Source organism: Canis lupus, chromosome 30, assembly GCF_048164855.1.
Source record: "Canis lupus baileyi chromosome 30, mCanLup2.hap1, whole genome shotgun sequence".
Classification (NCBI taxonomy): Eukaryota; Metazoa; Chordata; class Mammalia; order Carnivora; family Canidae; genus Canis; species Canis lupus.
The window spans coordinates 15,627,656-15,645,234 of NC_132867.1; the positions used below are offsets into that span (position 1 = coordinate 15,627,656).

The following is a 17,579-nucleotide window of genomic DNA, read 5'->3' on the forward strand; positions in this document are numbered from 1 at the left end:
AATCAATGCACAGAAATCAGTTGCATTTCTATACACTAACAATGAGACAGAAGAAAAAGATATTAAGGAGTCAATCCCATTTACAATTGCACCCCAAACCATAAGATAAGTAGGAATAAACCTAATTACAGAGGCAAAAGATCTGTAGTCAGAAAACTATAGACACACTCGTGAAAGAAACTGAAGAAAACACAAAGAAATGGAAAAATGTTCCATGCTCACGGATTAGAAGAATATTGTTAAAAAGTCTATGCTACCTAGAGCAATCTATATATTCAATGCAATCCTATCAAAATACCATCAACTTATTTCACAAAGTTGGAACAAATAATCCTAAAATTTGTATGGAACCAGAAAAGACCATGAATAGCCAAAAGAACATGGAAAAAGAAAACCAAAATGGTTGGCATCACAATCCTGGACTTCAAGCTCTATTACAAAGCTGTGATCATCAAGACAGTATGGTACTGGCACAAAAACAGACACATAGAGCAATGGAACAGAATAGAGAACCCAGAAATGGACCCTCAACTCTATGGTCAACTAATCTTCTACAAAGCAGGATAGAATATCCGATGGAAAAAAGATAGTCTCTTCAATAAGTGGTGTAGGGAAAATTGGACAGCCACATGCAGAAGATGAAATTGGACCATTTCCTTAAACCATACACAAAAACAGACTCAAAATGGATGAAAGTCCTAAATGTGAGACAGGAATCCATCAAAATCCTAGAGGAGAACACAGGCAGCAGCCTCTTTGACCTCGGCGACAGCAACTTCTTGCTAGACACATCTCCAAAGGCAAGGGAAACAAAGGCAAAAATGAACTATTGGGACTTCATCAAGATAAAAAGCTTTTCACAGCAAAGGAAACAGTTAACATGTGACATATCAGATAAAAGGCTAGAATCCAAGATTTATAAAGAACTTATTAAACTCAACACCCAAGGAACAAATAGTCCAATCAAGAAATGGACAAAAGACATGAGCATACATTTATCCAAAGAAGACATACAAACAGCCAACAGACAAATGAAAAAAAAAATGCTCCACATCACTTGGCACACCACTTGGCAAGGATGCAGAGAAAGGGGAACCCTTGTACGCCACGGACAAGAATGCAAGCTGGTACAGCCACTCTGGAAAACAGTATATAAGTTCTCAAAAAGTTGAAAATAGAGCTACTCTACAACCCAGCAATGGCACTACTGGGTATTTACCCCAAGGATACAAATGTAGTGATCCAAAGGGGCACCTGCACCCCAATGCTCATAGCAGCAATGTCCACAGTAGCCAAACTATGGGAAGAGCCCATGGGTCCATCAACAGATGAATGGATAAAGAAGATGTGGTAGATATATATAATAGAATATGACTCGGCCATCAAAAAATGAAATCTTGCCATTTGCAACGATGTGGATAGAACTTGAGGATATTATGCTAAGTGAAATAAGTCAATCAGAGAGAGAATTATCATAGATCTCACTCATAGGTGGAAGTTAAGAAACAAAACAGAAGATCATGGAGGAAAAAATGAAACAAGATGAAATCAGAAAGTGAGACAAACCATAAGAGACCCTTAAGCATAGGAAACAAACTGAGGGTCGCTGGAGGGGGCTTTGGGGTAACTGAATAACAGTCAACCTAGATTCCACTTCCTTTCTATACATCTATGTGTATCTGTACACACCAATACATGGGTATATATCCTATTAATAATATATACTTCCTATTCTAGTTTTTTTTTCTTCAGATTTTACTTATTCACAAGAGACACACACAGACAGAGGCAGAGACACAGGCAGAGGGAGAAGCAGGCTCCATGCAGGGAGCCCGATGTGGGATTCGATCTCAGGACTCCAGGATCAGGACCTTAGCCGAAGGCAGAGGCTTACCTGCTGAGCCACCCAGGTGTCCCTGTTTTTTGTTTTTTGTTTTTTGTTTTTCCTTTTTAAGTAGACCACAATGCCCTGCTTATTTTAAAAGAGAAAGAGATAAAGTTGTCTTACCTGCCCTTTAAACTACTTTGGGAAAATGCTAAGTCAGCTGAACTAAATTTAGCAATTACCTTTTAGCTGACAGTGTCTTCTGATGTGGGAATCATTCTCAGCCTTGCCGGGTTCCTGCCAGATTGTGTCATTCACTGTTTTCCTTTCTAAAATATAGTAGAGGATTGGTTAGCAGAAATATGTCCAGTAAGTGTAAGAAATATAAAATCAAAACAAGATCAGCACAGAGTTCTAACTTGGTAAGTGATAATCAGAGAGCTCTGTGGTCCATCCTGGAGAGTGTAGTAGTCCCTGACGCAAAACCCCAAGCGTCCTGTGGGCTCCCATTTATTTCCATGAACTATATAAGCACCCAAGCATTTGTGGTAGGATGCTGCAATTGAAATACCTGTTGATAGTTTATGATTATATTATTCTTGGAAGTATTTTTCCTGAGTTAACCTTTATGATTTTAGGCTTAGTTCAGTGCCTCCACCCTCCACATTCCTCATCATTTGTAACTAAATGATCACATGTATGGAGAGAAAAATGAGTTGTGATAGTTTCAAGAAACTCTCAAATCTTGAGTGGAAGAACGATGACTTGCTTGCCCTTGTCCTCACACCACCTAGAGCAGAACCTGGACATGTGGTGAAGAACAGAACTACACTAAAATGAAGAAATTAAAAAAAAAAAATTAAAACAAATTAAAAAAAAATAAAATGAAGAAATTAGAATCCCTTCTAACCTCCTTACCAAAGAGGATCATTACACATGTTGTATCATCATATTGATAAAGCAAAATTGAGATTACGCACCCAAAGCATCACATGGAAACAAGGTCAGCATGCCTGTGTTGTTTTTTTTTTTTTTCAATATTTTATTTATTTACTCATGAGGGACACACACACACACACACACACACAAAGGCAGAGACACAGGCAGAGGCAGAAGCAGGCTTCATGCAGGGAGCCCGATGTGGGACTCGATCCCCGGTCTCCAGGATCACGCCCTGGACAGAAGGCAGCGCTAAACCACTGAGCCACCCGGGCTGCCCACCTATGTTGTTTTTAAAGTCATTATTTACTCTCATATTTGACTACAGGAAGGCAGTCAAGCATCAAGAATTATATTAAGATGGAAACATCTATAGCCTTGTGTGCACAAATTGCAGAGCAGGCTATGTGAATAAGTGTATATGGAAAATATATCTTTTTCTTTTATTTAAGATTATGCATTATTTAAATCAGGGCTGATATTCAAAATATTTAACAACTAGCTGCCCACAAGGCCTTGACTAGTGAGATAGTACGTAGTCCCTGTGGCTGCTGCCACCTGAAGAATATCAGACCTAATTAAAATGAAGACACTCTTGGAAGATGCATCCATTGTGATCATCACTTTGGTCTGAATGAGCTTTCAGATCCTACTCAGGAGACTGGTTTTTGAAAAGATGACGAAAGGAGTTTGAGCATCCAACTCCTAGATTCTGCTGGAGAGAAAAGGCACGCACAAGTTTGACAAACTGCATTAAAAATAAATTACTGCCTCTGTCCCTGGGTGGTTCAGTTGGTTAAGTGTCAGCCTTCCACTGAGGTGTTGATTTTGGGATCATGGGATCAAGCCCTGCATTGGGCTCCCTGCTCAGTGGGGAGTCTGCTTCTTCCTCTCCCTCTGCCCCTCCCCCCCCATTTGTTCATGCATGCTCTTTCAAATAAATAAACAAAATCTTTAAAAAAATAAATTATTGTCTGAATAATCCAGATGTTTACCACTGTGACTATTTTATAATTAGTGACACTATATTCTATAAGAGGAGAGACATCCATTAATTTCTAAAATTAATAGATATTTACTTCAGAATTAAATGCAAATCAAGCCAATTGCCTTTATTTTAACTACAAGTACTGTAATCACAGAAACTAAAGAAAAGATCTGGTGCTTGAAATGCTGTAGAAGAATCTTTTGTAATACAACCATTTTTTATTTCTTTTTTATTCACTGCTGGTTTCATGTATCTGAAAAGATACCGAAGAGGTCACCTTGACCATGGTCAGCCAAGCTAAAGTTGGGAAGCCGGAAGATAATCAGCCAATAAACCATCAAAGAGAATTATATTTTTAATGTAAAAGGAAATTATTCTGAATAAATCAATGATTTCTTTGTCTTAGCCATTTACAGTTAGAATGGAACCACCTTCCTTTTAAAAAAATTTCTTCTATAGAATTCAAAGACAATTCAATTTGACTTTCATTAATCACTTATTGTTGCTGTATGGAAATGGCAGAAGAAAAGAAGTTTCAGAGAAACAGAACATATTATCTGCATGAGTAATCTTATGAATTACTAACCAAATCTTTTGTTTTCAGACACAGATCTCCAGATTGACCTAGAGGAATAAAAGGAACAGATATTTAAGTCTACATCTAGTAAATAATATTTTTAATTAAACAGAAACTAGATTACCTAAACATGCTTGTAATATGTTTCAGAGCAGACATAAATTCTACCTATAACGAAGGTCTATATATAGCCCTGAATTTTCCTGACCCTATATGGCAAGGATAATCTTGGCCTGGAAATTTCCAAGCAATATAGAGAAATATCCACGCAACATTTATAAACCACCCCCACACACAAAGTGAGCCATTTTTACATGAATATATCTCAAGATAATCAATAAATAGTTAATGTGGAAAAGCTCTTTTTGGAATAATTCTGTTCAATAAATACAGAAAGAATGATTGAATATAATCACATACAATCCCTAATGAAACAATAGATCTTGGCGATAATCAACAAATGACGTTAAAAACTTTTCATTGCAAGGCTGAAGGGCAACTTTGTGCTGAATGGATCAGCCTGATGCCATCTGAACCCACTAAGCAAGTTCACAGTCATAAGCATAGAAGACAACCAGATATACAGGCTTCCAAAGTAATGCAACAGGAAGCATATAGTCACTGATGACCTACTTTTAAAATATATACACATATATCAAACTTAAACATTATCTAGCCTCGAGATCTGACTACAAAATTTACAGGAAGCATAGAGGATAGAAGAACATGGGGTTTTTGTTGTTGTTGTTGTTGTTGTTGTTGTTTTAAGAAAAATACCACAAATGATGCAATCAGCAAAATTCCTCAGAACAAACAATCCAGTTTCTTCAGCAAATTAATGGAGAAGGACCTATGAATTAAGAAATGTGAACTGAATGCATTACAATGATCCTGTTTGGATCATGATTCAAATTAACTATAAATAAAAAGCACTTGAGGCTATTAGAAAAATTTTAACAGTGACTATATATTTGGTCATATTACACAACTTTTCTTAATGTTGTTCTAGTGTAGTGGTGGTAATGTGCTTATGCTTTTTTTAAAAAAAAATACAGTGCTTGCTTTTTAACAATATATATCAGAGCATGAAATTATGTATCTGGGATCTACTCTTAAAAAAATAGTGGGAGTTGGAGGGCTGGGGAGTCAAGTGGGTAGAAATGAAATGAGATAGACTATAGGTTGATACCTGTTCAAGCTTGGTGATATGAGTTCACTATTATCTCCTCCTTTATATATAATTGAAAATTTCTATAATAAAATGTCCAAAACAGAGATGGAAGATAGGACTATGCTGACTCTATCATAATTATTTTATGCACTAGGTGAACACATGTGTGTCCTGTACATATAATTAACTTTGTTTGTAACTTGAGTGTTTTCCACTGTTTAATATTCTTGGTACTCATTAAATTAATGCCAAGTTCACCTTTTCTTAAGCTCAGGGTTGTAAGAAAAAAAATCTGCATATATAATTTTTGTCTTTACCATTTTATTTGCGTTTGCTTTTTTCCTTGTTAATGCAAGTGCTTAGGACACCTCTTGGCAAAGAGTTAGTGTTCCAAAACTATTTATAGTATTGTAAGGTAAGGTAGGTGCAGAATAGCACGAGATGTTATTCCCTTCAGGGGAGTGGTGGACAAAAGAATCAAGGAAGCTGAGATTCTTCAATTTTATTTTAATGGTTTGGAATCTGAGGAACATGGTAACTGAGTTTGAAAAATCCTGATTCAGTCAGTATCTGGTACTTTTCCCTCTCATTCCTTCCACTCAATGTTTTGGCATCCTCTGATCTAGAGAAGCATCAATCATAAGCCAATAGCTCTAATTTCATTTAACTGTTTTATTTGGAATTGATGAGTTCCTTATCTGTGGATAGAATGAACCGTGACATAGGGCAGTTTTTAAGATTGAGAGGAGCCCTGTCAAAAAACCTCTTCTTTACTCCAGGTCAGGCTTAAAATGACACTATTGTAAAGAGTAAACTGTGGCTTAAACTACCCTTGCCTGCCAGGTGCTCTAAGCTGTTCCTCATCCAATTAAGTACTATGGATGTATTTTATATACTTACTGGGAGAAAGCTTTGAACAGGAAAGGTAGGGGATCCCTGGGTGGCTCAGCGGTTTAGCGCCTGCCTTTGGCCCAGGGCGTGATCCTGGAGTCCTGGGATTGAGTCCCACATCAGACTCCCTGCATGGAGCCTGCTTCTCCCTCTGCCTGTGTCTCTGCCTCTCTCTCTCTCTCTCTCTCTCTCTCATGAATAAATAATAAAAAAATAAAATCTTCGAACAGGAAGTGTAGAAAAGGATATGAAAGCACAGAACGCCTTGGGAGCAGGAAAGGAAGGCTGTCCAGAAAGGCTACAACCAAAGAGAACTTCATGTATTAACAATTTGGTCTCAGACCATTCCAGAGTGCAAGAAAGCTATTCTGTATCATCAGTAACCAATCTGGAAATTTCCTCATAAACCAACCTCCGGCCCCTGTGTATTTCCAGCTTGTTAGTTAAAATCCCATTACCTTATGCAACATGTGTGTGCCACATCCTCTGGCAGCTTGATGAGCTATACGTAAAGCCAAGCCTGACCTAAATAACCGAAATCTCTTTACAAACACATTTTTATTTGGATTAGAAGAACCCTTCAGAAGATTAATAGGTCACTGATAGAAGCATGTCTTTGAGTAGGCTCCCACTTTAATCTGAACCTCATTGAAACACATGTTTCTTCTTCTGGAAATTTAATTTTCACATCCCTGTATACAGAAATGTCACAACACAGGTTTCCTATGCATCAGCATAAATGGATAAATGGTAGCAGAGTAAAACATATCTAGATTTTTTAAACAGCACTTTGACAGGAAAACCACTAAAATATTCCATTTGACCTTACAGAACTAACAGAATGTAAAGTTTTCAAAGTAAACTTGACTTACTTTCTTTTTGGTTGTGCATCCTCAAAATTAGAAACTTCCTGAAAAATAAAATACAGAAGAAAATAAAATGATACTACTCTAAGAAATCAGAAGGAAAATTCACGTATGGTACATCTTTGAGTGTAATCCAAATGTATCATTTCCCCCTTCCTAATAAACTGACTGGTGTTTCCCCCTTGTATTTTGGCACTATGTCATAGAATCTCAGTTCAATTTTTTTTTCTTTATTCTTTGTAACTTTGAGAGATGTAGATGCTTTCTTTATTAACTAGGGCTTATATCTTATTCAAAGCCCTGGTCAGTTAATAGAGCAAGTCTTTGAACTAAAAACATGCAATTAAATCCTCATAACTTCAAGTTTTCATTCCCTATCAACCCACCAACGCCAAGGGGGGAGATACACACCAGAGTATGCTAATTACATCACACAGTACTTTCCTTTGAGAAAGTTTAAACTATCACAATGCCTCGAGTATGTTGAAATACACCTGTGATTCATCTGGCCTTTCTCTTCAGAGTAACTGAATGTTGTGTAAAATCCCTAATACTTTTCGGGGAAGAATATGTCGCCACATCTTTCACCATCATTGAAAGAGCTTAAACTGCTCCCTGGCACCTTTAAGAACCCTTAAGATTTTCCTGTTATCACTCGTCTTCCCCTTCATTCAAAACCATTTACATTTTTGATGCTCGGGGTACTTTTTGATTATCTACTATATCATAGGCAACAGACCATGTTGTAGAGAGCTTTGACTGGTGTGGTAGGAATTTGTGTAGTAAAGACTGTTGGAACCAATATTCCAGATGGGGGAAAAATAGAAATGCAAAGGTGGGGAAGAATATAAATGAAAATCAGAAAAAGGAAAATTGGTTGATAGTATTAGTCTGAGCACTGCCAAATCCAGGATAACCTTTCCCCTACAAAGTAACTGAAGGGACCCTTTCTCTAACCCTTGTTATGTTTTTGTCAAGATTGAACTCTCAAGGACAATTTAAATTATGTATTTCAAGCTGGTGAGTAGAGTGTCACTGAAAATTCCAGATGCTGACACACTCCATCCCTGAACTTTTTTTTTTTAATTTTTATTTATTTATGATAGTCACACAGAGAGAGAGAGAGGCAGAGACACAGGCAGAGGGAGAAGCAGGCTCCATGCACCGGGAGCCCGATGTGGGATTCGATCCCGGGTCTCCAGGATCGCGCCCTGGGCCAAAGACAGGTGCTAAACTGCTGCGCCACCCAGGGATCCCCATCCCTGAACTTGAGGAACAGTTTTTGCCAAGTTAAGATACCTATGGGTCCCCCACAGGACAATGTCTAAACAGGTGGGAGTGGGGGTAAATACTTGAGAATCATGAAGCAAACCCTGAGGTGAGGTGACATATCAGCACATACCACTCCTTCAATTCTCTATGCTTTATCATCATGTGTCCTAAAAATAACCCAACTCTATCCATGGTCTTTTTGTGAAATTCCTTCAGTATTGGTCTGGATGTCTCCACACCTCAGCCTAGAAGCCAACTGTGTTCCTTTCACCACCATCAGCAACCATACCAGCTTTGTGAGGGTCATCAGGAAAGAGGATGGCCATCCATCTTTGTAGTTATATTTTCCTATCACACATATTTGTAATTTAGCTGGGAAGGAACAAGTTCCATGTTCACATAATCTATAAAATCTGGGCCAAATATGTCTCAGTAGTCAGAATTTACTGTTTTGAGTCTAATAGGATTAGATAAAGTCTATAGGATTAGATAAATTTCTTCAGATTGCAAATCTCATAGTCTTCTAAATAGATTCTCCCTATTTTGAGTATAGAGAAAGAGGTGTCTGGTCTAGAGTATAAAAGGTCAACTTGCAATATGAAAGTTGGGAAACATTAGATAATGTCTGTATTTTTAATCATATAAGCCACAGTACTTTTGAATTAACTTATATCAGTAATCCATGATCTTGGTTTCTGTTTTACATGGTAAAGTTTATTTTGTGCTGTACGAAAAATGCTACCAAAGAGATTAATTCCAGAGGACTCACAAAACTTGTGTGCAATGGAGCTTTAAGTGTTTGAGTCTGGGATGGGGGGGTGTATTATTCAAACACAGTCTTCTGCCTCACTTAGGTGAAGCCTTGGCTAAGTAGGCGTTGGGCTCCGACAAAACTGGTCAAATACATGTGACTGCTGATTATGGTAAAAGAGATACAGTTAGCTCTGGGCTGAGGCATAGAGACATCCGGATCAAGACCAGGGACAAAGATTGGTTATTTTTAGGGTATATTTTGTCACAACATTTTCTAGGGACTATCTAATTTTTTCTGCTTTACTGGAATCCAGGTTAGCCATTTTTACTTGTAATGAATCACTTTGGTTTGGGAATGTTGTGTTACAGAGTTCTCTTATGATGGATACTTTCGAAAAAGATTTTGAAGGGTGCCTGGCTGGCTCCGTAGGAAAAGTACTGATCTTTGAGTTGTGAGTTCAAGCCCCATGTTGCATGTGGAGATTATTTAAATAAATACAGCTTGAAAAAGAAAAAGAACAAGATTTTGGGTTAAAACTTCTTTTAATCCCTATTAAGATATAAGAAGTAATGTAGCTTTCCTTTGGCAACCTGCTTCCTCTAAGATGGCAGAGAGAGTCAAGCACATTAAATGTGAGACTGAAGTGTGATTATGTGGGGGGAAGAGATTACTCAAACAGGGCAACAGCTACTTAATTAATAATACGTCTGTTCCCTGGATGTTGCCTAGTGGTAGATTACTACTGAACTGGTTAAGCAATTTTTAGTACTCCTTGTACCAGACTCAAGGCAGCTGCTTTCCATTCTGACTTCTGCTTACATAAGCAGACTGTTATGTATTGAGTTCAGACCCTGTATTCCTAGAGGAGCAAGTCAAAGAAAGACTAGATGCAGCTTTATTTTTAGAACTACATCTGTGTGTGTATGTGTGTGTGTGTGTGTGTGTTACTCTGAACTCCAAAAAGAAGATACCATTTCAGCGAGTCGATGAAATGATTCTATCTAGTCCATTAATTTGACACTTGCCATAAATACTAGGCAAAACTTGCTCCTGTTAGCCTTCGTTTCATTATCCCCTAAATCAAGCACTAATCATTAGTCTTACCTTTCATTCACTAGGGAGTTTGTGGCTTAATTTAATTTTTACCCCTGGCAATTGTTAGGAAAATAAAAAATGAAATGTAGGCAAATTATTACAAATGGGCCGGCAGAAACTAAAGAATATGTCCAACATGTGTTATTATTCAAGGCTATGAGAGTAGGCTGTAGGAGTAAAGCATTTTCACATAACTGCAACAAGGTCATATAAGGTCAAATTTAAAAAAACAATTGAAAATGAAAAAAGAGAAGAGGACACTTAGAAGAGTTTTTGGATACCAAATGCCATATTTCTATTCTCATGCAGTGGTTACGGTTGGCTGTCCTTTGGGGTTGAGTCTAATATGTGTCTGTTTCTTGCATTATTGGTTTTTAAATCTTACTTTCAAATCACAAAGTCAAAAAGGAAAAATGAAGTGAATAGGTCAGGGATTGTTGTTGCCTAACTAATGGAAATGTGAAAGGTGTTTCTGCACCAGAGAAAATTGATTGGCAGTAAGTGATGGTGTAAATCCCACAGTGAACTTTTAAGACTACAGAGATCTGACCTTTGATTTGCAGATGAATAAACTGAGATCCCAAATGGTAAATTGACTTGTCTAGGGTCGTGCATATAGTGCTCTACTTTGATTAAATGTTAGTCACTTTTTCATTCTAATATATTCTTTTGGAATTATATAATTCACTCATTCATACATTCAGAGCTCAATAAATATTTATTGAGCATGTGCTATGTTTCAGACACTGTTTTAGATGCAAAGAAGAATTACAAGTGGTCCTTCTCTCAGATATTCAACCATCAACGACTGCTAATTTCAGGATCCTGTTGGAGTCCATGATTTTCCTAACTTTGAAGATTAAATGAGCCAGCCTTCGTAAAATCCTTACACAATGCCAAACACTTTGAAGATACTTATGATGTTATTTTTCATTAAATTAATTATTCATTATTAGTTACATCGAATTTTAATATTGAAGCAAGAGTTGAGCATAAATACAAATACACACACATATATGTGTATGCATACATATAACTTCTCATTAAAATAAGTTAAACCAATTTCTATTTTGTCCAACTGATTCTCTTGAGAGAAGGAGGATGATTCACTTGCATAACTGAAATGGTTTTACTAATATTAAAATACAGCAATTCCAAGAATGCCACATCCAAACTGAATGAGCCTATTTCTGGACATTTCTTAGGTTCCTATGCTTCAGTAAAGTTCCTGCAGATGTTCAAAAAAAGTTAATTTAATGGAAGTTCCTTTTAAAAAAAAAAGTCTCATAGACATCTGGCAAAGATGATTATGATGCTTCAAAGTTATTAAAATAGAGTAGTTTTGCAGTACACCTAAAGCCACCAGAGAGAGTGTAACACACACACACACACACACACACACAAGCTCTGTTCTCAGAGAGGAAGTTTGTGTGACTGGATAACAAACTATCACCCCTGTAAAGGAGTCCTACCGCCCAAGGACTTCTACCTCGCCTCTACGTCTTCCTGCAAATGTGTGTAGAAAAATCTCATGATGGAAAGGTCTCCTAAGTTCTCAAAGAGATCACACAGCAAAGAGGAATATTCGTGAATGTAGCTAGTCTGAACCCAATTGCTAAAGCAGGTTGCTAAGAATGATATGGCTTTAAATCACATTGCTTTTCTATTCCTTGATTTAACATATTTGCAGAATAATAATGGCAGAACACTCATGTACTATCAAGCACAATTCTTAATGCTTTATATAGAGTAGTTCACCTAATCTTTACAGCACTCCTATGAGGTGGATACTATTATAATGGAAGATACTATAAATGAGGACACTCCATTTACAGATGGGTAAACTGAGGCATAGAGCAGTTGAGATTCTTGCCTAAGGTCACATAATTAATATGTGGTAAAACTGGTATTTTATGCCTGTCTTAACCATTACACAATGCTACTTCTATACTTGACTGCACAGATCCAGAATCTACCTCTCATTTAGGTCAGAGATCTCACAAATGAGCACTATTGGCCAGGGAGAGAGTGGCCATGAAAAAGCAGAGAAAATATAATACTATCTTCCAGTACTAAACAAAGAACTCAGAAAGTACACCCTTATCAAAGCATTAACAAGAATAATTTAGTATTATTTGAAGACAAGGGCATAGACAGCACACTGATGTGTTTTAAAGGCACTAATCATTTTGTGGATGCTGCCATCATCATCAAAGAATGCCCAGTAATTTATGACGGCACATTTAATTAAAAGTGAGCACTTCCGGAACCACTGAATTGAGATGACAGTCTGTACATTGGCGGTCCCCAGTATATTACTATAATAATGTTACGGTTCTCAGGGAAAACAGATTTCATCCCCCCATGAGAATGCAATGAAGAAGAAGCAATGTCAGCTCATCCGGATGGGAAAAGTAGACTTTCCTGCCAGGCTGTCCAGCTCCTGTCAAAGAGTAACAACCCTATATAGCTAATGAATTTTGATTTCCTCAAGAGAAGCAGGTGGTGTACGGCATCCCCACATGGCCCATCATCTCAGGGCAGATCACATAGCTTGTAGTGCCTGGAGAATGCACAGGTACTGTATCTAATCTGCCAGAGACAGAGCTGGTAAATCACAGAAAATTTTGCCATTTGTCTACTGGTGTGCTAAGTGAGCTTTCTATCAATCCTGAACTAACAAACTCCTCTCACAGCACTATAAATATCCAGGATGACAAAACAAGTTTCCTAGGGGATGGTTATTTGCATTATAAAAGATTCTTCCTTTACAAAAAGATTCCATTCCAGATTTCTTAAAAAAGAGAGCTTTTCTTAAGTATCTTCAAATGTGTCGTGATTTATGAAGTTATATTTACACAGGTTTTAGAAAGGGGAATAACGTTTATTAAGTCACCTGTTTGCTGCCACTTATATCATTATCTTACTTAGTTCTCAAGCCACAAATGGAACAAGAGCAAGCCAAACAAACTTGTGAGAAGTCTGTTAGGAAATGTGATGGGTAAAAATATGAAATTCCATCCTTACAATGAGAAAACATTGAACTGGCATCCAGAACCTGGCTTGCTTCCCCAGGTCTGCTCCTACATTGGGCAAGATCCAAAAACTCTCGCAGAACTTCAGTCTCTGCATCCACAGAATAAGGCTGGTGAATGCGAACTTTAAAATCTCTTCCAAAGCCATGGTTCCTAATCTACAATATTTCAATCCAGAATCAGCAGGGATGACAAAAGCTTTTAAGAGAAAATTAAAGTGAGAATGGGCTTTTTTGCTTTACAGCTTTTTCTTTAAAACATGATTAAAGAGATAACCATGGCTTTCATTAGATTCAATTAGTAATTGTATCATAAGCTTAGGAAATAAAAAAGAGAAGAAGGCATAATTAACCTTAATCTATTGATTTCATTTTATTTTAACATAAGTCTCTGTTTATGAGAGGATACTAATTAAAACCACCAGAAAGTGTTCACACATGAATTGGTGGCAGAGGAATAACTGTATGTATGGACATAATGGGTAAAAAAATAAAAAAAAAAAAGTACAGTCTTTTTAATGAAGGTAATCTATGTTTTATATGTCAGCTTGTTAGGAGTCATTTTACAATCCAGAAATCAAGAAAAGGATTACATACACTGTTTTGACACTGACTCCTCTTGTTCATAGTTTGATGAAGACCTAGCTGATGGGATGCCATTGTTAATCTCATTTTCTTCCTTTAGTGTCTATGTTATTAATAGCTCTGTCAATGCTAATGCTAATATGGAGACAGAACAAAAAACTCCCAATTTTAATAGTTTGGAGGCAAGTAAGAAATGCAGTTGAGTGGTTAGAATACCAACCTGAGAGTCACCTACCTTGATTTCTCCATTACTCACCTATTCTAATGACATGTCACGTTTCAATGTGTCCATTTATCCATTTATAAGACACTTGGCTCTAAGTGCTTTTTAAGCACTTTTGTGAAAGATGCTAGAACAGTGTGCAATGATAATGTCTTAACCACCTCCTTTCACCACTTTTAACTCTAGTTCTTCCTTTAAATCTTAAATCTCATCTCTGTGGAACTGGCACCGTTAAGCCACAAACCACAGTTATGTTCTTAGAGATAACACCTATTATTGATCATTTATTTTGTGCCAACCACTGTGCTAATAATGTAATTATATTGTTGCCTTTTACTCTCAAATGATGAATAAGAGTAACAGTTTCTTCATTTTACAGAAGAAATCAGGCTTGAAGATTTTAATGAACTAGGAGGCTTTGAAATTTTATAAGGCTTATCTGATCCCCCAATCTTGTGCTACTGGCAACTATATTATTTTTTCTTTTGAAATTCCTTCTGAGAATTCTTATACAAGTAGGGCTTGGTGCTTACAATATAGTATTTAATTATGTAGCTATTTATGTTCCTCTCTAGATATTTTGGGCATATGTATTTCTTGCTGTAGATGACATTTTTCATTCACTAAACCTAAAATCAATGTGCAGCAGAAGAGGAAGAAGAGGAAGAAGGGAGAAAGAGAAGGCAAGAGGAGAGAAGAAAGAGAGGAGAGAAGGAAGCAGGAAGGGGAGAAAGAAGGAAGGAATGAAGGAAAAAAGAAAGAAAGAAACTTCTCTTGTTATGAGAATAAGATGTGGGGTTTTGGTCCTGTCCACTACATCTATCAACCTAAGGCACAAGACAAAATTGACTAATAGGGGCAAAATACAAGTCATGGGCATCCATTTTTAATGTGACAAATCTCAGCAGAGACAGTGTAGAGCTTATCACAGTGATAGTGTCTTCTTGATTTGGCTACTTCCTGTAATCTGACAGAAGCAGCAGCTCTCCTGGGTGGCAAGTTTTGTAGTGTGCTTCTCAGAGTAATTCCTGCAAGCTCAGCTATGTATTTATCTTCAATGTCCCAATAATTCTGAGCTCTCTTTAACCTGTAATACATTCCTTTCTGCTTGAATTAGCTAACACTGATTTGATTATCTACAAATAATTCTGATTAGTTACTTATCAAATTAATTTTGGTTCCTATATTAGTTAAATATTGCTGTGAGGATGCCTGGGTGGCTCAGTTGGTTAAGCATTTGCCTTCTGCTCAGGTCATGATCTCAGGGTTCTAGGATTGAGCCCCACATTGGGCTACCTCTCCCTCTGCCCCTCCCTTCCACTCTTGCTCTCTCTATCTTAAGTAAGTAAGTGAATGAATGAATAAATAAATAAATAAATAAATAAAATATTGTCCTGTAATAAATTACTCCAAAATGTAATGGCTTAAAACAATAAGCACTTAATATCTCATAGTTCCTGTGGGTCATGAATATGGGCATGACTTAGATGGGTCCTTTGTTTCATGGTCTCTCACAGGGTTGCAGTCAAGTTGTTGGACCAAAGAACTGAGGTCTTATCCAAAGCTTAGCTGGGGAAAGATCCTCTTCTAGGGTCACTTAGTGATTATTGGCAGCATCCAATTTTTTGAGGGCTATTGAAATGAAAGCCTCATTTTCTTGCTGGCTGTAGGCTGACTGGCTCTAGGTTCCTTACCACTTGGGCCTTTCTAGATGGATCTTGCTTCATGATAATGTTCAAGCCAAGAAGGTTATGGACCCAGTCTGTTAGCAAGACAGAAGTCAGGGTCTTTTGTAACCTAATCATGGAAGTGACTTCTTGTTACCTTTGCCAAATTCTGTAGGAATCAAATCACACAGAGGGGTGGGGATTACATAAGGACTTAAATATCAAAAGGCAGATAGGACGATTAATTTTGTATCAACTTGGCTAGACCACAATACCCAGATATTTGGTTAAACACCAGCCTAGAGGCCACTAGGAAAGTATTTTTTAGATGAGATCAACATTTAAATCAATAGATTTTAGCACACTACCCTCCATAATATAAATGGGTCTCATCCAATCAGTTGAAGATCTTAAGACAAAAAGACTGTAGTCTCCCATAGGGAAGAAGTAATTCTGCTTCTAGACTTCTTCTTGACCCTAGTTATAACATCAACTCTATCCTTGGTCTCCAGCCTGCCAGCCTGCTCTGAAAATTTCTGACTTGCCAGCCTACATAATCACATGAGCCACTTCCTTCATTTCTCTCTTTATATATCAACAACCTATTAAGTTCTGTTTCTCTAGAGAACACTGACTAATATAGCCAGGTTCATTAGAGGACATCTTAGAAGTCTGCCTTCGACAGTTCCAAAAGGAAAGTAATAGTGTTTTATGTTAAACAACACTCCCCTTCCAGAAGAGATTATTTTCAAAAATTTTAAAAGATTTTATTTATTTGAGAGATACCATGAGAACAAGTGGGAGTTGGGGGTTGCATGGTGCAGAGAGAGAAGCAGACTCCCCCGCTGATCAGGGAGCCTGACTCAGGCTGCATCCCAGGACCCTGGGATCATGACCTGAGCCTAAGGCAGATGTTTAACTAACTGAGACACCCAGGCACTCCTCCACTTCCAAAATAATTTAAAATGTATTCAAGGAAACATTTTAGAACAGGAAGGGACCTTAGAGATCATCTAGTCTAATCCTATTATCTTATAGAGGTGGAAACTGAGATTCAGATAGTATAAGGACTTATTCAACAGTATTCAGGAACAAAGCCAAGGCAGGAACTCAGTTCCTTTCATAATGCTCTTACCATTGACCCCTGAATTATCACACGTTGAAGGTTGAGAATTGCACTGGTGGCCTGAAGACTGATTATAGTGAAGGAAAATCTTCACGGGCAGATGAACTATTGGTCAGCAAGATTGCTCTTCCCTTGAGTTGCTCTTCCCATAGTGGTAATGGTTTTGTGCTGGTGCCTCCTCATCCCCCAATCCAGATTCCTTTATGATCAATGGCACACATAGCCAAGACAGTAAGCTGGGGTCATGGATGCTGCCAGTGGCTATGGAACACAGTAAAAATAACTGGCCATATGGGGATTAAACCCCTGACCTTGGCCTCATTAGCGCTGAGCTCTAACCAACTGTTAGACATGTATTGTATTGTTTGTCTTTAAAGCTATTTTTGAATCTGCTATATTACTTTCTCATTAACATCTGGTGGCTGGAAACAATTTAATTGATTTCTACAGTGCTTTTTACCAGTATAGTATGTTGATGAGTGAGTACAGAAAAAATTAATCTTGCATTTTAATAATATCTAAGTTAAAATGGACCCCCTAAAAAACAAAAACAAAAACAAAACAAC

At 37.4% G+C, this 17,579-nt stretch overlaps 1 protein-coding gene and 1 long non-coding RNA gene across 7 annotated transcripts in view; one reads left to right on the forward strand and one right to left on the reverse strand.

Moving 5' to 3' along the window:
- Positions 1-17,579, reverse strand: part of SAMSN1 (SAM domain, SH3 domain and nuclear localization signals 1) — a 137,772-nt gene that overhangs the window by 105,639 nt on the left and 14,554 nt on the right. For both annotated transcript variants that reach the window (XM_072806562.1, XM_072806561.1), the window contains exons 3-5: positions 7,264-7,301; positions 4,339-4,376; positions 2,068-2,154 (exon numbers count right to left, since the gene is read on the reverse strand). In XM_072806562.1, coding sequence (XP_072662663.1) covers positions 2,068-2,154; positions 4,339-4,376; positions 7,264-7,301 — 163 coding nt within the window. The remainder of the gene's footprint in view (positions 1-2,067; positions 2,155-4,338; positions 4,377-7,263; positions 7,302-17,579) is intronic.
- Positions 1-17,579, forward strand: part of LOC140621476 (uncharacterized) — a 160,800-nt gene that overhangs the window by 57,922 nt on the left and 85,299 nt on the right. The window lies entirely within an intron of this gene.